Source organism: Puma concolor, chromosome D3, assembly GCF_028749965.1.
Source record: "Puma concolor isolate L17-30 chromosome D3, mPumCon1.1.hap2, whole genome shotgun sequence".
Lineage (NCBI taxonomy): Eukaryota > Metazoa > Chordata > Mammalia > Carnivora > Felidae > Puma > Puma concolor.
The window spans coordinates 18,014,065-18,035,859 of NC_141678.1; the positions used below are offsets into that span (position 1 = coordinate 18,014,065).

The 21,795-nt window shown below is 49.5% G+C and overlaps 1 protein-coding gene across 4 annotated transcripts; it reads left to right on the plus strand.

The window, feature by feature from the left end:
- Positions 1-2,138: 2,138 nt before the first annotated feature.
- Positions 2,139-20,472, plus strand: DAO (D-amino acid oxidase). Of its 4 annotated transcripts, XM_086681903.1 has the most exons (14): positions 2,139-2,380; positions 3,677-3,788; positions 7,024-7,226; positions 9,765-9,879; positions 11,154-11,230; positions 12,897-12,962; positions 14,628-14,682; positions 15,902-16,006; positions 16,088-16,247; positions 16,419-16,561; positions 16,914-16,996; positions 17,910-18,027; positions 18,564-18,662; positions 19,909-20,472. In XM_086681903.1, the coding sequence occupies exons 3-14, from the start codon at positions 7,033-7,035 to the stop codon at positions 20,038-20,040; spliced, it is 1,347 nt and encodes a 448-aa protein (XP_086538029.1). In that variant the 5' UTR covers positions 2,139-2,380; positions 3,677-3,788; positions 7,024-7,032; the 3' UTR covers positions 20,041-20,472. The 4 variants fall into 4 exon arrangements, with proteins under 4 accessions (XP_086538029.1, XP_086538030.1, XP_086538028.1 ...); XM_086681902.1 differs by lacking the exon at positions 3,677-3,788 and having other exon boundaries at positions 2,179-2,380; XM_086681904.1 differs by lacking the exons at positions 3,677-3,788; positions 15,902-16,006 and having other exon boundaries at positions 2,167-2,380; positions 16,052-16,247.
- The last annotated feature ends 1,323 nt before the right edge of the window (positions 20,473-21,795 follow it).

Sequence of the window (21,795 nt, forward strand, 5' to 3'; positions counted from 1 at the left end):
TCGAGCCCCGCGTCGGGCTCTGGGCTGATGGCTCAGAGCCTGGAGCCTGTTTCCGATTCTGTGTCTCCCTCTCTCTCTGCCTCTCGCCCGTTCATGCTCTGTCTCTCTCTGTCCCAAAAATAAACGTTGAAAAAAAAATTAAAAAAAAAAATTCTAGGGACACCCCCCGAGGGACTAACTGGAAAAATTGTTACATCCACAGACAGTAGTACCCTGTGTGAAACGGAGGCTGCTGTCCTATAAATGTATGGAGAGAGATTCAGGACCTACCATGTTGGTAAGTGAACAGAACAGGAGACACAGCGCATATGACACGGTCCCATTTTGTCTCTGGGATATTCACCCAATGTTAACAGCCCCTATTTCCTGGCGGTAGGATTGGCTGCAGGTGATGAGTACTTTCATTTTTCTACCTCCTGTGTCGTATACATTTACAGGGGTTATGATTACCTTAACACTTAGAAAAGTTATAGTAAGGGGCGCCTGGGTGGCGCAGTCGGTTAAGCGTCCGACTTCAGCCAGGTCACGATCTCGCGGTCCGGGAGTTCGAGCCCCGCGTCGGGCTCTGGGCTGATGGCTCAGAGCCTGGAGCCTGCTTCTGATTCTGTGTCTCCCTCTCTCTCTGCCCCTCCCCCGTTCATGCTCTGTCTCTCTCTGTCTCAAAAATAAATAAACGTAAAAAAAAAAAAAAAAAAAAAAAAAAGTTATAGTAAAACTGGTTTTATCTGAAGGAGAGTAGGCGCATTGACTCGTTATTCTGTAACTTTACTGGCCGCACCCAGAATTCTGCCTCCTGCAGGGAATTCTCCCGGTGAATGATCCTTTGGCCCTAACCAAGTGTATTTCAGAGCTCCAAGGAGCCATGCTGTTTATCAACCAGCCACCGGAACAGAAGGATCTTTGACTCCTACAACTCCACCCAAATATACAGAAATTGTATCCAAAGGTCCTTCAGGGCTTTTTTGGGGCCTTCTCTCATTATGATCAGCAAACTTTGTGTATTCAGAATAGTTTCTTAACGGGGCACCTGGGTGGCTCAGTCGGTTGAGTGTCCAACTTTGGCTCAGGTCATGATCCTACGGTTCACAAGTTCGAGCCCCCCACTGGGTTCTGTGCTGGCAGCGTGGAGCCTGCTTGGGATTCTCTCTCTCCCTCTCTCTCTCTGCCCCTCCTCCCCCTCAAAAATAAAATAAACATTAAAAAATAAATAAATATTCCCATGAACTTGGGGCACAAGGTCATGTGATATCAAAGTGAAGCATGAAGATGATTTAAAAAATTCAAAAGAAGTTAAAGTATATAAAGGGCGGAGTTCACCCCATCCTTTTAAAAATTATTACTAAAAAAAAAAACCCCACGCACTAAATATATGCATTTTCTTATTTTATCCAAACTTTAAAAAAAATGTTTATTTATTTTTGAGCGGGATGGGGAGTGCAAAGAGAGAGGGAGACAGAGAATCAGAAACAGGCTTCATGCTGACAGCAGTGAGCCCGATGCGGGGCTCGAACTCACAAACTGTGAGATCATGACCTGAGCCCAAGCCCCATGCTCAACGACTGAGTCATCCAGGCGCCCCCTATCCAAACTGTTGCATTTGATGCAAGATAGGGAAGGGGAGGTTGGATTTTCAAAGCTGACCCAAAGGATGCCTTACTCAGGGGTGGCTAGTCCCTCTCTCAGGGCCTCAGTTTCCCCATCCACATAGTGAGGCGCCTGATGATTTTTTGGCTCCAGTAACCCAGCTCCAGGTCTAGCCCCGGCAGAGGAGGGACCTGGAGTCCTGCCGCCCGTGTCTCTGGGATACGGGAACAAAGAGCCACCCAAACAGGCGTTGCCTTGAGTCTCTCCTTGGCCTCACGCACCCAGCATTCCAGAATGGCATTAGGCTGGCCGGCTGGCCGCTGGAGCCCCTGTCCTGTATCTGTGGCCTCCCCGCAGGGCTCCCAGGCTGACCAGGCCCACAGCGGCTCAGGGAACAACCTTCCCCTCCCCCAGGGTGGCAGCAGGAAGAGGGAAGAAAGAGGATCGTCTCCAGCTGGCCCAGGAGACAGACCTCCTTGTCCCCATCAGCCCTGCCGCCCTCCCTCCCCACCGAGGGCTGTCCGCAGGGGCTTGGGATCGGCCAGAAAAGTCAGGCAACTTTTCAGGGACCAGAAGGAGGGGAGGGGAGGGGAGTCTCCCAGCCTGTGAGAAGCAACAGCGCCAAGCCCTACCCCTCGCTGTGTCCTGTCCACAAGTCCAGACTTTGACCCTGAGCTTCAGTCCCCGTTGGCGGGCAGAGGGCTGAGGACAGGACGCCTCAGAATCAGGAGACTCCTCTCAGGAGGTAAAATCCTGCGCCCAGCTGTCTCCTTTCTTCAGAAGTCTGGCAATCCAGGTGAGTGGGGGCGGCAGTGCACCAGGACCCAAGGTCCTCCGGGCGTTAAGGAGAAGGCTCCACATTAGAGCCCAAGGCAGGTAGGTAACAGCCCTGGAGCCAAGGCAGGAACGCAGGCAGGTGCCTTCGCCTCTCCAGACTTCCCTTCCCTCATCTGGAAGACAGGGATCATAATCACCTCTTATGGGGTTAACTTGAGTATCAAAAGAGGTGATGAACAGAACGTACTGAGCACGGACTGGGCACATAGCAAGTACTCAATAAATGGTAATTATTATTTGGGGGCAGGGAGCCGATAGCCCGGTTATCAAGCATTTATAGAATCCATTCCATTTTCAAGATCAGTTGTGAAAATGTCAGCTTCCTAAGAAGTAGCCATAGGGCACAACCTGATTATGTTTATTCAAATACCTTGTCTGTGACTTGTTGATTTGTTTTAGAAGTCTTTCCTTTTTTTTTTTTTTTCTTGGTAGATGCAAATAGCAATCAGAGGCCCAAGCTGGCCCAAATTCCTTTCTAGGGACAAGGAGGGTTATAAGCCAACACGTACCAAGACTGAAAAACAAGCAGAAAGCGTCAGGTGCTAACTTCCTGCCTGCTCCCTAATTGTTACACCGCATGGCAGAGAAAACTCAGCTAGAACAGGCTCCAGGTCCCAGCGCTGTCCCACACTGTTCACGTGACGCTGGGAGAGTGACTTCCCTGAACCTCAGTCCCGTGTCTGTAGAACCTCCCAGTTGAGAGGATTAAGTAAGAGGATGTCGGTACTAAATCTACACGTATGTGGTGAGCGGCAGAGACCCAAAATTCCCTTCCTGCTGCACACTTACGGAGACGTTATAATTACACACACACACACAGATAGATGTAAGAACCTCAGCATCTTCCTGGATGCACACTCCAAGCATGATTGGTTGAAGGGATGGCATAAGACCCTGGAGAAAGGCAGTGCTAATAGAAACGCGAGCAACAACGAGCAAATGGTTGACTTAGTAATCGAGCTGTGTGCATGGGAGTCTAAAACTTCATTAGCCCCATGCTTTATTGATTTTACCTGGGGCTGGGGCTGTCAAATCCTGCAGCCTAGCTCCTGCTTCTCAAGAGAACCTCCTGCATTTACACTGCACTTAAACACACACACGCATGCACACAGGGGCTCTAATCAGCATCAGATTGGATTCACTTAGTTCAAGAGGATTGGCTTCGGGAACACGTTTTCCCTCTTCAATTCTACGCCTGCCAGCGACACGCTAAAAATGCCTACAAACGTTTTATTTTACGTTTTTTGTTTTTCAGTGCGGGACCCTGAAATATCGGCTGTTTATTTCTCACCTGCTTAGCCCTCAGATTTTCCAAATAGTGTGATTTGCCAGCCCAGTGTGCCCGGTGCTCAGGGACGTGGACTTGTGTGAGTCAGGCTGCGCTGGGCTTTGCGTCTCACCAGCTGGGTGTCTGAGCCTTACTTGCTTCATCTGTCAAATGGGCAGAAGGGTAACGCTGAGGGTTGTTAGGAGCTGAAAACAGATACAGTGTGTGAAGTTCTCAGCGCCATGACATTCGCATGCCAGCAATGCTCTTGTTGGACCTCTGTGTTGCCAGCTCTTTTCCTGACTCCACCTATTCTTGCCTTTTACAGAGCTCTTTTCACCCCAAGACCCCCATGAACCCTTTTGTCACAAATGTGTCATTTTGGTTGAGTCTCTCCTCTTTTTCCGCACCTCCCTTTCCCCATCTGGGTAACAATGTCTAACTCCTTTTTAGAACTTGACACTCTGGAGAAACTGAGTCCAACAATGTTACTTACCCCTCTTTCTCTTGGCCATTTGGTTTGAGACGTTGCTCTGGGCCTCCCTCATGCTTTTTTTTTTTTTTTTTTTTTAATTTTTTAATGTTTTATCTAGTTTTCAGAGACAGAGCGCAAGCAGGGGAGGGGCAGAGAGAGAGGGAGACACAGAATCCAAAGCAGGCTCCAGGCTCTGAGCCGTCAGCACAGGGCCGGATGCGGGGCTCGAACTCACAAACTGTGAGATGACCTGAGCTGAAGTCAGAAGCTTAACTGACTGAGCCACCCGGGAGCCCCTTCATGCTCTTCTTTGGGGCGTGTGCCCCTGCTCCTAACCAGAGGCTTTGACACATGTGAACAGCCTGGTTATAGGGGACATGCCGAATCCCAGCTCTGCTTTGGTGCAAAGCCTCTTTCTTCTTGCCCAGAGACCTCTGGGGGGTTTTCACACTCTCCTTCTCATGCTGTACCACTTCTATTATATAAGCAACTCCTCTTTTCCTCCAGCCTTTGCTCGTTTTCTAGGTGATGAGATGACGAAAAAAAAAAAAAAAAAAGAACAGGCCCCGGAAAAGGCAGAGCTGGGTTCACACCCCACCTTTCCTCCAACTCTTGTTATGATTTCAAACAATTTACCTTGCTCTCTCTGGCCTCAGCTCCCTCACCTGTAAACTGGGTGACAGTCACTGCTGTCATTTTATGAGCCCCCCAGTGGGTAGAACAGTTGATAAAAGTCCCCGCCCTCCCGGAGCTGATATTCTGGTGGGGAGACTATAGGCAGGGAGCTTTGTTAACCCTGAACAGTTTATAGAAGAGGAAACAGAGACTTAAGTCAGCGTGACCAACTCATTCCGGTCTGGCCCAGGACTCTCCTGGTTTTAGCACTCAAGGCCCACATCCTGGGGATACCCTCAGTCCTGGGAAACTGGGACTTCGATCACCCGTGCTCAGTTAAGTTAAGCGACTTGCCCACGGCCACACAGCTGGGGTGCGCCCGAGCCAGGCTGTGAGCCTAGTACGTCTGCCCCCCAGCCTGAGCTGTTACTGCCTCCCCCCCGGTGCTGTGCCTTCTTATTGTTAGTGCACAAAAGTGGGCAACTCTACGGAGTCATCGCAGAGAGAGTCAGAAGGCCCAGAGAGGGGAAGGAAGTTGGCCAAGGCCACACAGAGAGTCGGAACTAAAGCCAGATCTGATTCGCCCTTCTTCCTCTACTCCTCCCCCCCCCCCCCCCCCCCCCGTGTTCTTTCTGTTGTTATGTTCAAGGCGCTGGGGGACAGAAGGAGGTCACTACGTATTGAGGGCCTACTCTGTGCCAGGTGCCGTACTAGGAACCTTCACCAGGCTAGTGGTTTAATTTTCAGGATGACCTGGCGAGGTCAGGGTGACTCTTATTTTAAAGACGAGGAGATTGAATCTCCTGAGGCAAAGTGTGGGGGAGGAGGGGTGGGAGGAGGCTAGGAATCCCCAAGAGGGTCGGCCCCTGTAACCAAGCCTTGCAGCCGGAAGGGGAATGGCCCAGAGGAGCAATGCCTTTCCGTTTTGTGGTTTTATCTCCAACTTGGCTGCCGAAACCCCGACGGAGTCCAGTTCTTGTGGGCTGGAGCCGTTTTTCCCTTTTACAAAACTAGGCCATATTGAGAATGTCCTGCGGATCAGGGCCACGGGGTTGCCAGGAGGCTTGGTCTGAGGGAGGAGGGCTGTGAGTGTAGAGGAGGGAAAGTTGAACTTGGCCCTTCCGGACACAAAAAGTCCTCTTGTTCTGCCCCAGCAGGAGCGGACACAGTATTTCCCTGCTGTGCTGGGCCCAAGCAGCTTCAAGGTCAAAAGCTGCTGGGCCTTTTAAACTTCTGAGGACGCAGCCAGCCCAGCCCCCAAGGCCGGCCCTGGCTGAGTGTGTGTGCTGCAAGATCTGAGTTCGAAAGCCAGACATTACACCCCGCTAGCCGCCAGCTCGGTGCCCGGTGGGTGTGCCAGAAGTCGGTGTTGAGTTTGCTTGGATCGAAATTGAATCCCGACAGCACCCCTTACTGGCTGTGTGACCTCAGGCAACTTACCGCACCTCTCTGAGCCTCCTTTCCTCATCTGGCCAACGAGGCCAATACCACCAGCCCCTGCCTCCGAAGAATGTGGGGAGACTTAGAGGAAATGATGCATTCGGGAAGCATTTAGTACCGGGGCTGGCACACCGTAGGTGTCCCACAAAAGTCAGTAAAACCACTGCTTTTGCGCCTGACCCTGTGTTAAGGGTTTTTACATTGGCCATCTTGTTAAATCTCCCATGTACTGTCCAAGCGAGGGGTTGTTTTTCCCACTTATCAGAAGTTGAAGTCTCATTTCACCGTCAATGGCCAGTAGGTGGCAGAGTTGAGGTACGAGACTTGAAGCCCATTGTCCCGATGGCTAGACTCCCAGCCCGCAGCCAGGCCCTCTGCTCCGTCCTTTTTATGTCCCCGGGCTGGGGCAGGGTATCCGGGGAGGCTCCCCAGCCAGAGCGGCATCCCTTCCCCGCTGTGTGACCTGGGGCAAGTTGCTTGGCCTCTCTGTGTTTCTTTTTTTTTTTTTTTTATAATTTTTTTCTCAACGTTTATTTATTTTTGGGACAGAGAGAGACAGAGCATGAACGGGGGAGGGGCAGAGAGAGAGGGAGACACAGAATCAGAAACAGGCTCCAGGCTCTGAGCCAACAGCCCAGAGCCTGACGCGGGGCTCGAACTCACCGACCGCGAGATCGTGACCTGGCTGAAGTCGGACGCTCAACCGACTGCGCCACCCAGGCGCCCCGGTATCTGGCACTTTCTAAGCTTTCAGGGGATAGTGGTGATGGCGGTAACGGCACACTTCAACCCTTCCGTCCCGCAGGCTGGCACGATGCGCGTGGTAGTGATCGGAGCGGGTGTCATCGGGCTGTCCACCGCCCTCTGCATCCACGAGCGCTACCGATCAGTCCTGCCATCCCTGGACATGAGGGTCTACGCTGATCGCTTCACCCCGCTCACCAACACCGACGTGGCGGCCGGCCTCTGTCAGCCCTACCTCTCGGACCCCAGAAACCCACAGGAGGCGTGAGTGAGGGTCCTAGAGACTGGCCCGGGGACTGGAGGGGCTGACACTGATGAGGGGATGCTCCGGGTTCCCGTCACCGAGAACAAGCTCCTTGTCAAGACTTGGAAGAAAATACTAATAAGCATTAAGCCCTACTGTGTGCCCAATGGAGGATTTCCTCCATTCCTCACGTGATCCATGTGATCAGGAATACTTTTGGGGCTTTTACCCCCCTAGTTTATAATTATTTATTTAAAGGTCATTTTCATCCAGGGGCGCCTGGGTGGCTCAGTCCGGTTGAGCGTCCGACTTCGGCTCAGGTCATGATCTCCCAGTTCGTGGGTTCGAGCCCCGCGTCGGGCTCTGTGCTGACGGCTCGGAGCCTGGAGCCTTCGGATTCTGTGTCTCTTTCTCTCTCTCTGCCCCTCCCCTGCTCACGCTCTGTCTCTGTCTGTCTCAAAAGCAAATAAAAAAAACATTAAAAAATTTTTTAAAGGTCACTTTCATCTGATTTCCCCAGTGGCTAACAGAAAACAGAGCCTTCAAATCCCAGCAATAGTTGCAAAGAAGGACAAAATTCACTAAAGTTTTTGATGTTGAGTGCTGTAGGGAACAATTTTGCCCTCAGACACATATTTTCTTCCATATATAAATTCATAAGGGGGCCTTTCAATTCTTTTGAACTCATTCTAATTGCTATCTTTAATAGTCTCTTAGCTATATTTAATAGGTTATAGATCTGTTTCTCCTGAATTTGCCCATTGTGACACTTACTTTTTATTTAGTGGGGTTTTTTATTTATTTTATTTTTATTATAATTAAAGTTATATTAATTAAAATTATATATTATATTAAAATTATATTAAATTGTATTAAAGTTATATTAATCAAAATTATTATAATTAATAATTTTATAATTATTATATTATTTTATATATTTTAGTTTAGTTTTTTATTTTAATTCCAGGTAGTTAAAATACAGTGTTACATTAGTTTCAGGTGTACGACATAGTAATTCAACACTTTCATACAATATGTGGCACCCGTCACAACAAGCTCGCTCCTTATCCTTAACCCCCATCACCTCTTTCCCCCACCCCCCACCCACCCCTCCTGTCTGGCAACCATCAGCATAATCTCCACAGTTAGGAGTCTGTTTTTTGGGTTGTCTCTCTCTCTCTCTCTCTCTTTTTCCCTCTTTGCTCACTTGCTTGGTTTCTTAAATTCCACATATGAGTGGAATCGTATTGTATTTGTCTTTCTCTGATGTATTTCACTTAGCATAATACTCTCTAGCTCCATCCAGACTTCGTTCTTGTTTATGGCTGAGTAATATTCCACTGTGTATATATAGACCACATCTTTTTATCCATTCATCAACCGATGGGCACTGGGACTACTTCCATATCTTGGCGATTGCAAATAATGCTGCCATGAACATCAGGACGCATGTATCCATTTGAATTAGTGTTTTTGTAGTCTCTGGGTAAATACCCAGTAGTGTGATTACTGGCTCATAGGGTGGTTCTATTTTTAACTTTTGGAGGAACCTCTGGATCAGGAGTACTTGTCAGTGGGTGGATGGATTAACAAGGAGGTTGCAAAGGTTATTATGTCTGTTTAGAAACTGCAAACTGCTGGCAGCTTCAGAAATCCACAAGTATGTAACAACTCAGACCGAAGTTACATTCTCCCATACGTTCCAAAACCAACGCTCCTGATCAGTGGGTGGCAATTCAGGGGCCCAGGCTCCTTGCATCTCATAGCTCTGCTGTCCTTCTCTGTGGCTTCTGACGTGGCCACTGTGCCTTCTGATGTCAGTACGCCGTGCTTCCAGAAGGAGCACAGCATAAGGACCGCACGTGCAGTCCATTGGCCAGAACGCAGCCACACAGCCACGCTGGCTGCACGGGAATCCGGGAGATGTACCTGGGCTCTGTGCCCACGAAGAAGAGAAGGAAAATGTCTGGGAGCCACGAGCCACAGTCTGCTGTCGGCATTTACATGGGGGGTGCTCAGAGTGAGCCTGAACTGTGGGGCTCGAAGGCCTCAAGCAGGTCAAAGCCTTCGTTTATTATTATTTTTTAAGTGTTTATTTATCTATTTTGAGGGAGTGAGTTAGAGAGAGAGCAGGGGGAGGAGCAGAGAGAGAGGGAGATAGAATCCCAAGCAGGCTCCACACTGTCAGTGCGGAGCCCAACACGGGGCTCGAACCCAGGAAACGTGAGATCATGATCGAGAGTCGGACGCTTAACCGACCGAGCCACCTGGGCGTCCCCAAAGCCTTCTTTTAAACTCACAGCTACACGAGCCCAGGCCCAAGGTGGGCCCCAGATGGTTCCTTCCTTCTCTTTCCTATGAATGGGGAAATACTAGAAAGTCTGGGGATGGGGAAAACCCCTTAGGCATTTGGGACGCTTGCAGGAGTGAACATGCTAGATTTCTGGATTTGGACATATCTCCACCAGCGTGAGCATAACCCCACACAAGCCAAGCCTCAGAGTTTTCTTGTCCAGCTCAGGGTATTAGGTGACCAAGACTCTGGGGGATCCTTCCAGGGATTGGAACCAGCAGACCTTCGACTATCTCCTGAGCCGTGTCCATTCTCCCAACGCCGCAAGCGTGGGCCTGGCCCTAGTCTCAGGCTACAACCTCTTCCATGAAGCTATTCCGGTGAGTGAGGAGTCCTTGACCATGGGGCAGAGCCTCGATCACAGACCAGGGCTGGGGACCCGAGTCAGGGAGTTACTTTGAGCCTTGTAGGTGGACCAACTCTTGCATTCAAATCAGGTTTACTTTAAATTCTCTTTTTGCTTTAAAATTATTTCTGGTTCCAATTTGGCTCTTAAATTGGCAGAGACCAAAGAATTTTCGGATGACGCAGGGGACCTGGTCTCTGGTTGAGTCAAACCCAGACACGTCTTGTAGTGGTGGTGATTTCATGTGGCAGCCGCAAGGCTTCCTGGGTCCCTGGAGGTCCCAGGACTTTTCACTAAGATAGATTAAAACACTCAGCGTGGCGCAAACTTCTGAAGCGCATTTTATGTACCAGGCCGTGTCCTAATTACGTTACAACTAGTGACTGGTTTCATTCTCATTATGACCAGCAAGTCAGCACTAGCATTGGCTTCTTTTCACAGATGAGAAAATAGAGGCTTGGGGGAACGGATCAGTAACTTGCTCAAAGTCAGAGAACCAAAGTGGCAGAACTGGGATTTGAACCCAGGCCCTCTGTGACCCCCGTGGTGCCCAATGTGCTAAGAAGGGCACAGCCTTGGGGGATGTCCTCAGGTTGCTGGAAGAGGGGAGTCTGGCTGGACGCCCGGAACCCCAGGCCAGCTCTCTAAGGCTTAGTCAATGTTTAGCACCGAGCTAAGGGCATTACCCGCATTGTCTGTTACCTTCTGTGGGACCAAGCGTGGTTACTGACTCCATTTTACGGACAAGAAAATGGAGTCTCAGAGAATTCAAGGTGGTCTGTAGTCAGGCCCAAGCCTCCACCAAGTTGTCTGACCCTATTCTCTATTGCCTCGCACTCTCACCCCTTGGGAACCCTGTCACCTTCTTTTTCTCTCTTATTTCTGACTCTTACCCTCCCTATCACTTGCCCTCAGCCTCACACTCCCCTTTCCTTTGTATAGCGTCACGGTGAAGACCATGGACTCTGGAGCCCAACTGTACTATTGGTTCAAACCTCAGGTCAATCATTTATTAGCTGTGTGACTGTAGACAAGTTACTTCACCTCCTGAAGCCTCAACTGGCCCATCTGTGAAAACGGAGATGAGAATAGTATCTGCCTCCGTGGATTGCTGGGGATATTAAAGGGAGTGGGATAAATAAAATGCTTCGAAGTGCACCTTCCACGCAGTACACGTCGTTTAAGTTTTGTTACCGTTTTTATTGACTTTCACTCATCCCTGTGCCTCCTTCTCTCCTTCCTCGGCAGGATCCCTCGTGGAAGAACACAGTTCTGGGATTTCGGACGCTGACTCCCAGGGACCTGGACATGTTCCCTGATTACAGGTGAGGTTATTGTCATGGGCGAAGGGGCTACGGTCCCACGATTCAGACGGATCCGTCCAGGAGGCAGCGAAAGATGGAGACACCAAGTTTCCTGTCCCATCCCAGGCCAAGAGCCACCGGCACCAGAGACTCCTGGTGCTCTGTCCAGCTCTATTGGAGAAGCCACCCCCTCAACGGTACCCTGGGCTGGGGCGGTGGAGGATATGGAGTCACAGAACTGAAGCCTTGAAGCTCCCTATCGCCACCCTCTTTTCTAGATGACGAAACGGAGCTTCAGAGAGTCTAAGCGGCTTCCCAAGGTCACACAGCCAAATGACCAAAATGGGATTCCGACCCAGTCTGCGTGACCCCCAACACCTCTGTTCTTTTCCTTGAAGCCTAATGTCTCTTTGGTCCTCCCCTCACCCCACCCCATGCCTGAATCCCCTCTAAAAATGCATGTCCAATCTCCACTTGCACACTCTAATGTCAGGGATGGATTTTTAAACAATTTTTTATCTATTATTTTTTTTTTTTAATTTTTAAAATATTTATTTATTTATTTGAGAGAAAGAGACAGAGCATGAACAGGGGAGGGCCAGAGAGAGAGGGAGACACAGAATCCAAAGCAGGCTCCAGGCTCCGAGCTGATAGCACAGAGTCCGAGGCGGGGCTCAAACCCACAAACCGCGAGATCATGACCTGAGTGGAAGTTGGACGCTTAACTGACTGAGCCACCCAGGCGCCCCTGTTTTGTTTTGTTTTGTTTTTTAATTTACATCCAGGCTAGTCAGCGTATAGTACAATAACGATTTCAGGAGTAAAACCCAGTGATTCATCCCCTACATATAACACCCAATGCTCATCCCAATGTCTTCCTTAATGCCTCTTGCCCATTTAGCCCATCCCCCCACCCATAACCCCTCCAGGAACTGTTTGTTGTCTATATTTAAGAGTCTCTTATGTTTTGTTCCCCTCCCTGCTTTTATATTATTTTTGCTTCCCTTCCCTTATGTTCGTCTGTTTGGTATCCTAAATTCCACATATAAGTGAAGTCATATGATATTTGTCTTTCTCTGACTAATCTCACTTAGCCTAATACACTCTAGTTCCATCCACGTTGTTGCAAATGGCAAGATTTCATTCTTTTTGATTGCCGAGTAATACTCCACAATACTCCACTGTGCATGTGTGTATATATATATGTATATACATGTATATATATGTATATATATATGTATATACATATATATATACACACATGTATATATATACATATATATACATGTATATACATATATATATATATATATATATATATATATATATATATATGTACACACACACACACACACCCCACATCTTCTTTATCCGTTCATCTGTCAGTGGACATTTGGGCTCTTTCCATACTTTGGCTATTGTCGATAGTGCTGCTATAAATATTGGAGTTCATGTGCCCCTCCAAAAAAACACACCTGTGGGATGGATTTTCTGATAGAAAAATTTTCCTTGCACTGAAAACCAGTCCCTGTTCGAACTTCACTCAGTGGTCCTGCCTCTACCCTTGCCACCCCCCCCCCCCCAAAAAAAAAGAGACTGCTCCCAGCTCCATTTGAAAGGCTTCTAACATAGCTCTGATTCTGATTCTTTATTTCTTTATTCCCACTCTTACCTGTTCTTACTCTAGCTACGGCTGGTTCAACACAAGCCTGATTGTGGAAGGGAGGAGGTATCTACAGTGGCTGACTGAAAGGTGAGAATTTCAACTTTAGTTTTAGGAAAGCACCTTACAGGGACCAGGGTGTGGTAGACAATTGTTCATGGGATTTGTCTTTGTATCGACCAGCCCCAAATGTTAAAGCAAACTCAGACTTGGTGGGAGCTATCCTTGGTTCTGATGACTCCTGTGCACTAAAACCAAGGTTCCCGCACCTGACGGGGCACCAGAACCATCTGGGCAGCTCTTTACATGTGATATTTACTGTTGACCTCACCCAAAATACATAATGTTTGTGGAGTAGTTTTAATGGATTCTCTTGAGGTTTCCAGATACATTTACGTCCCCCGCAAAACATAAGTTTTTTATTTTTATTTTTATACCTCATGTTTTTTCTTGTCTAACTGTTGTGGTCAGGACCTCCAGAACAATGCTAACTAACACAGGGGATAGTGGGTGTCCCTGTCTTGTTCCTGATGGTAACAGGAATCTTATAGTGTTCTAAATTAGCAAACACTAGCTTTGAGAGACATTTTTATATTGATAGTCATCTTAAGGAAGATTCCATATTTCCTATATATTACTGTTTTATTAAGATTTTTGGGCGCCTGGGTGGCGCAGTCGGTTAAGCGTCCAACTTCAGCCAGGTCACGATCTCGCGGTCCGTGAGTTCAAGCCCCGCGTCGGGCTCTGGGCTGATGGCTCAGAGCCTGGAGCCTGTTTCCGATTCTGGTCTCCCTCTCTCTCTGCCCCTCCCCCGTTCATGCTCTGTCTCTCTCTGTCCCAAAAATAAATAAAAAACGTTGAAAAAAAAAAGATTTTTAAAAATCTAGAATGGATGGGAGCATTTATCAAATGACCTGGGGAGCTTTTAAAAGATACAGATTTCAGGACCCCACTTCAAGTCTATTGAATCAGATCCTCTGGAGTGGAGGCTTAGAAATTTGTGTGATTCTAATTATCAGCCAGGTTTGGAAACAACTAAGAAGCAATAAAAAAAAGAAAAAAAAAACAACGTAGTTATCTCTCCTAACCTTAGGATACCTCTGACTCCTGCCTAGCCTCTTCCTAGACAGTAAGTTCCCACTTTTTCTATCTTGAGGGAATTATGTAGATAAAATAGTCCTGAAGTCATGCTTCACTTTTCACAGGATTTCCTTCCTGTTCTTTTGATGTTTCTACTGCGTCTCTAACAATGACAGATATTTTTCCCTCTGGGACATTTTGAGGGAGGGGTGGATGTCCCCAGCCCACCTTCCTCCTCATGCCCTGCTTCTGACAAAGGGGCGTTTAGCATTGGTCCAACCCTGCCCTGCTTCCACCCCGCATCTCGCTCTCCTTAATGGTATAAAGCAATATAGTAGTCGTAGGATGAGTTTTGAGCCAACACGCCTGGGCTTACGTTACGTCCCAATCCCATCATTGACTCACTGTACGACCTTCAACAAGGCCCTTCTTTCATCACCATCTGCCCGACCAGGGGCTTGGACCATCTCAGGTTTCCCAAGGGACATTTCATGGACCACCAGTCTATCAAGGTGCTCATGAACTGACCTGACTACACAGCCATGTTCTCCAGGAGCAACCTGTGGGACTAATGTCCACAGAAGGTTCTTTGGGAAACATCTCCCATGCCATCCTCTTGGAGAGATGGGACAAATAACTGAGTCCTGGGTTTTTTTGATGTGTCTGATCACCCAGGTTAACTGAGAGGGGAGTGAAATTCTTCCAGAAGAAGGTGGAGTCTTTTGAGGAGGTGAGTTGCAAGGCTGGAAGGGGCTGGATATGGGAGGGAGGTGAGGAGGGGAGGCCTCTGCTTCCTGGTGCTGGACTGGGGGGCTCCTTGTTGGGCGCCTAGGATCCCCTGAGGCCTGTCCCAGTCACCAGGCCTTTCTTCAATCCCAGAAGGACTCAAGCATTCTGTCTTGATGTTGGTGGCAGGAACAAAGGGACAGTGGGATTATGGTGGCCATTGGAGGCTAATCTACCTCTAAGCCACGGAGGGTTTTAGGCCCAGAGAGCTGGCTGCCTCTTACCAGTATCAGCTGCACCCCACTCTTGAATTCCAGACACTTGGTTGCTTCCTACCTAAATCAGGGTTAATGTTTCTGCAAAGTCAAGGCTCTCAGCTGATTCAGCTCCAGAGTAACACCACCATCAATAACAGCTATCCTCATCAGGCACTGGCTATATGCCAGGAGCTTTGCTGTATGACTTCACTCAATCCTAGCACCTAGAATTGTGCTCAGTATCTGCAGCTACCAGCATTATATAATGAGTACCTCCTCCGGATCGAGCCCTCCTGGGCACTTGGGATCCATGTTGACTTAGAAACAGCACTTATTCCCAAGGAGTTCACAGGCCAGTGTAGCAAAAACTGGTTCTTGAACAATAACAATGCTTCCAAAGTGTGTGTCCCACGACAAACCTGTGAAGGGAGTCACTGGGGCTGGGCTGGGTGTTTGGGTGCCCATGAGGTTACATCCTTGAGCTGTCAAGTATCCCACACAAGCACACAGCCAGGGGCTCCAACATGCCTTCTGAAAGTGCCTTAGCAGAGTGTGAGGCAAGAGAATGAAAATCAAAAGGAGTCAGAAGGAAGAAGAGAACTCTCTCTGCATCTGAGTTCTTCTGGGAGCTTCCAAGAAGGTTCCCCCCTTCCACAGTACTCCTTCCCAAGCACTTTGACATCCAGGGTCACATTGGATCCTTGCACAGCCTAAGAACAGATATTACCAGCCCTGCTTTACAGCGGAGGCAGCTGGGCCCTGAGGAGGTGATGGAACCTTTCTGAGGTCACATAGCGGGTAAATGGCAGAGTGGAGATTTGGAGGCAGTTCCACGGATTCCTCACTGAGCCCGCTCCCTGCTTTTCTGTAGGGAGCTGCAGGGTAAAGGGCAGGGGGAAGGAGGGGGTAAGCGGTACCAGGGCCCTCACCCCTTCCCACGCCACCTGCTCTGTTCATCGCTGCCAGGTAGCAAGAGGAGGTGCCGATGTAATTATCAACTGCACCGGGGTGTGGGCTGGGTCATTGCAACCGGACCCCCTGCTGCAGCCAGGCCGGGGACAGATCATTAAGGTGAGTGTGAAGATGAGGGATGGAACTTCCTGCTTTTCTTCATAGAGAGATTGTAGCTGCCTGCTTATTTCCTCTCCAAAGATAGAGGATGCATCGGGGACATCTGTTAGAGGAGCCTCGCAGATTTCAGGCAATTGGCATCTTAAAGAAACAAGAAGGACCAAGAAACATGATTCCTACAAACATTCTCTTTGGTGGTGGTTGTTGTTGTTGTTGTTCCTTAATATGGCAAAGCATGGGTGTAAATGTTTGTACATACGCGGGAGTTGCATATTCTTGTAATATAATGAAAAGAGCAAACGTTTATGGAATGTTATTAGGTACAGGCCTGAGCACTTTATTGTGTTCTTAATTTAGTGCTTACCAGAACCCTTTGAGATGGGGTCTACACATGGCCATTGCTATTTTACAGATGGGGAAACACGAGGCACGGAGGAATTAAGTAATATGCACACAAGTTCACACAGGAGTGAGCTGTGGGATTGGGATTGGAACCCAGGCAACCTGGTTTCAGAGCCTGTGTGTGTCAACATCATCCACGTTGCCTCTCACTGTGTATGTGTGCACATGCGTGCAGGGTGCCTATTTGTGGGTGTGGGTGTGTACACCCGCCCATGTTGAGTGTACATGTGTTCCTGATGTGGGCTGATGTGTACGTGGATCGGCACACGTGTGCTGGGCTTCTCTGTGGTCATGCAGGCGAGAATGTGTGAAATTTCAGGGAGCAGGGGTGGCTCTTCCCGCAGGAGCAAGGAAGTCAGCGCAGAGGCGGGGCAGAGGGGTCAGGAGTGGGCTTGGGAATCGGCTCTGCCACCCTTGTCAGAACATCTGGGCACAGAGAGGAGAAGGGCAGGGAAGCCCAGTGATCCGGCTCCCCTGATAAGACTTGTCTGTCCTCAATCAACAGGTGGATGCCCCTTGGATGAAGCACTTCATTATCACCCATGACCCAGAGAAAGGCATCTACAAGTCCCCGTACATCATCCCAGGGTAAGAATCTGACGTCTCAGGACAGAACAAGGGGCACCTTCATGCCCTCTTTATGCTGCCCACCCCAAGTCCCTGAAAGCTTTTTCTCCCAGTGTTTTCTAAGTGAAGTCGAGCCACTAAATCCCTGGGAAGGCAAGACTCGGCCTTAACCGGGCTCTATCTTGAACAAGCTTTTGGACGACAGGCATGGCGATACTGGAGACGAAGGTGGTGGGTGTGAGGGCAGGGACCCCAGAAGCGGTGTGACTGGAAATAACGAGAGGGCCGGTGGGAAAGGGGATATGGGTCGAAGGTGATGATGACATTCAGGGGAGAGGTGACGATGTTAGTGACGATGGTGGCTGCGTTGTCACTGATGGGGAAGCCACTTCCTGGGGGTGGTGACTGGGACAAGGATGGTCAGGCGCTGACATTAATGGGGGGGGCGTGGTGTCGATGACGAGGTCGGTGATGATGGCAGTGATTGGTATTTTTGATGATATCAAGATATAACTGACATATTGTGCACGCTTACGATGTACACGAAGATTTGATATATGCACGTATTACAACATGATTACCTCGGTAAGGTTAGCTGACACGCCCATCAGGTCCCACAATTACATCTTCCCTGTGCGTAGTGAGAATGTTATGGCTTACTCTTTCAGCAACTTTAAAGTCTATAATACGGGATCGCTAACTATAATCACCGCGTTGTGCACCGGAAGAGGTGACGATGTTGACAGTGACATTGGTGGTGACGGCAGAGATGCTGGTGGGTGGTGATGCCAGGGGCAATTGCAGTGGTGTTGACGGTGTGGTTGGCGGCGGGGATGTAGGGAGAGATGGTTGTAAGGGTGAGCATGCCTATGGCCCCCATTAACCTCAAAGGCTTCATTTCCCCTCATCATTGACGCCCTTCACTTTTATCTAGGATCCAGGCAGTGACTCTTGGAGGCATCTTTCAGCTGGGGAACTGGAGCGAGGTAAACAACATCCAGGACCACAACACCATCTGGGAAGGCTGCTGCAGACTGGAGCCCACACTGCAGGTAAGGTGGGAGGGGTCCTGGCAGACTCGGGTCTGGGCAGCTTGACCATGAGACCCCTTGAGTATGGGAAGATACCTCCCACTGGGATAACTGGGCAAACTTCTTCTAACGAGGGACCGTGGAAGACACCAGAATTTGATAATGTACAAGGAAGTCCTGCTGTGAGCTGCTGACACCCGTCTGTGGCTAAGAGTGGCTGTCTTCTGTGGGGACTTCCCTAAAACCACCTTCGTCTGTCTTCACAAGGAGCAGATGTATCCGCTGTAGGGATCTCAGTGTTTACATTTGCCTGATGGTAGCAGTGACAAACGTGATATTGACGAGGGTGGCGGCGGAAGTGATGGTGGTATTGACTGGTAATGAATATGCTCAGGATGGTGATAATGATGGTGAGGAGGGGGTGGCCGGTGACATCGTGGTGATGGCTGGTGGTGGTGGTGATGATAATGAGGTTCCAAGAGCTAACCCTACCATCTAAAAATGGCAGCAGAAAAAAAAAATATCTGGAGATGAATTACTAACACTTTTTTTTCCAGGATGCAAAAATTGTTGCTGAGTTGACTGGCCTCCGGCCGGTGCGCCCCCAGATTCGGCTAGAAAGAGAACAGCTTCGTTTTGCATCTTCAAACACAGAGGTATGCTCTCCTGATGAGGAAAGCAAGGGCCTCCCTTACCCGTAAGGGGGCTCTGGCATTTCCAGTCTTGCCTGACATCTGGCTCCACACAGCCTGCTGCCAGGAAAGAACAACACTGGCTGACATCCCCTCCTCTATAAAGAAACTGAGGCTCAGTGATGGGAAAGGACCTGCCGAAGGTTGCATAGAAGGCGGTGTGCCTCAGGGTGTCAAAGCCTGTGGTCAAGTAGAAGGGAAGTGGGTACTTACTGAGCCTGCTTTGTGTTCATGACACGAACAACCTTACTGAATCTCCTCTACAGCTCTTGGGGATAGGGACTGTTTCCCCCATGCTTCAGATGAGGAAATCGGGGGTCTAGCAGGTAGAGTCATCTGCCTAAATCAGACAGCTAGCGCGGGGCACGGCTGGGATGTGGTTTGAGTTTGACTCCAGCGCCGTTTCTCAGATGCCCATTGTGGCCGCCCCATCATCTCTCTGGGGTCCCTCTTTGACGTTCCCCCTTATGAGGTAGGAACTGGGCTTTATTGAGGCGGCAGAAGTTGTCCTGGGCTGAAGGAACTGACCTGAGTAGCTGGGGTCCCCAAAGGAAAAGAATCCTCCTTAGGTAGATAGGTCATCCTTCCTTCCTTATCGCGGGCATGTGGTGTGCACCTTTGTGCATGTGTGTGTGTGTGTGTGTGTGTGTGTGTGTGTGCGTGCTTGCGTGCACATGTGCACACATACAGAGGAAAGCGTCACGTATAGAGTCAAACTCCCTGCCAATGATTTTGGCTTTAAAAAAGTCCCCAGGGGTCTTGCCTCTGTCCCTAGGATGAATTAGCATGCTAACCAGAGTCCACCCATATGTTGGCCCCACTTATCTTCCCCTCCCCCAACCCCCGAGATAGGTAGAAGAGTCTATCTATTAATACAGGAGGTTTGGCATTCCGGAGCAGGATGCGGATGAGAAAGGTGATGTAGGGAACTTCAAACAATTTGGGAGAGGGGTATCCCTGACCTCAAGTTCTAGACGATTCTACATTTCCTGTGCTGAGTGCCTAAAGCAGGTCCATCTCCTAAGCAAAAGAGAACCTAGGATGTCGACCCTCCAGTTCCCCAGTCACTTTACTGGTGTTCCTGGGGCCCCACCATCCCTCCAGGGAGCTGAGAGGCCCCCTGCTGCCCTCTGGCTTCACCCAGAACTCTGCAGGAAGCTCCCGAGTCTTCCAGGATGCACGGGGCTCCCGTCTCTCTTACCTCTCCCAGGTCATCCACAACTATGGCCATGGAGGCTACGGGCTCACTATCCACTGGGGCTGTGCCCTGGAGGCAGCCAAGCTCTTTGGGAAAGTTCTGGAAGAAAGGAAGTTGCTCAAGATGCCGCCACCTCACCTCTGAAAACACCAGTAACCACCACGTCCCCAAGGACTCCCCGCTCCCCTCGGCCAACCAATCAGTGTATCCCCCTCTAAGGTGTCTCTTCTCCACTTCAGCCCTGGCTCCTTTCTGCAAGAAGTACCAGAGGAGAGGAAGATCCCAAGGCCATTTCTGGAGGCGAGTCCATTCCTATCTGGGGCTCCCTTTGATCACTGGGGTCTCTCCACCCACTCTGGGCCTGACAGTCTGAAGAGCAGTTGGGGGCCATTATACTGTGAGTCCTTAGAAGAAAGGAAAGCTCAGAAAATCGAAGGGGCGGAGCGCCTGGGTGGCCCAGCATCCAACTTCCGCTCAGGTCATGATCTCACAGTTCATGGTTTTGAGCCCCACACCAGGCTATGTGCTGTTAGCACGAAGCCCACTGTTGATCCTCTGCCCCCCCCCCCACACCCCTCCCCTGCTCTCCCTGATGTTCCTTCACGCAGCCTTCCTAAACGCATTTGGCTCCGGAAACCTTTTTGCCCAGAGCACCCATGCCACGGAGCGCACTTGAGGGAAGGCTGCGATAGATCTCCTTGCAGGAAGTCCCACGCAGAGCTGGAGTATAGGGAGGCAGAGGAAGTGAGGCATTGAACTAGCCACATACGATACCCGTCCCACATCCAGGATTCCCAACAGCATCAGCAACCTGCTGAACGGCCCCGTGAGCCCCGAGGAGGGGCCACTGGAGGGAGCATCCCACAAGGGACCCCTTCACAGAGAACTGAACTCACCACGCATAGTCCTTGTTGGGGGGGGGGGCAGATTTAATGTCTTTCTTCTCTTCTGGCTGGCACCCCTCTGAGATGACAAATGGACTTCCAGATGTTTCTGAAAGCCTTTAACGAACCTACAGGGCACCTTAGCATCTCTGTCCCTAATTACCTGCCTCAGGCTCTGAGGTAGAATTTGCATCTGTCTGGGCTTTTGGGGGAGACCAGAGCCTGGAGGAAGCCTTCCTGCATCTGGGACCCGTGGCCCCCTTAGTGCTGTGACGAGGTCTTGACTGGCCCGTGCCATGCAGTCTACATCCACGCCATCACCGTCTTCTCCTTCCCATGCTCAGTGGGGTCTTCGTGATTTGGGATGGCACTGAGCTAAACAGAGTGAGGGATCCAAGAGCTAAGGTAGAGTTCCTATCCCAGGAATAAGAATAAATCATTATTATTATACTAAAATTGATTGCATTCTAACTGGGCGTCAGTGCTAAATTCTTGCATAAGTTATTCACGTTATTCCCAGTCAACAGCTGGAAGGGGTAGAAAGGAGATTCCGGGCCAGGAATTGATGAATTTAGAGAGTATTATCTTTCCTCGTTGAATTGTCTTGGTACCTTTGTCAAAAATCAATTGACCACAGTGGCGCCTGGGTGGCTCACTCGGTTGAGCGTCCGACTCTTGACTTGGGCTCAGGTCATGATCTCACAGTCCATGGGATCAAGCCCCGCATCGGGTTCTGCGCTAACGGTGTGAAGTCTGCTTGGGATTCTCTCTCCCTCTGCTCCTCCCCCCATTCAAAAATAAAGAAGGAAACGTTTAAAGAAAGTCAATCGTGATCATAAATACATGGGTGAATTTGGGGAACTTCAATTCTACTCCATTGATCTGTATCTGTACCCTTATGATAGTAGCCCACTGTCTTGATTACTGAGGCTTTATAAGAAGTTTTATAATTAGGAAGTGTGAGTCTTCCACATTTATTCATCTTTTTCAAGATTTTTTTTTTTTGGCTCTTCTG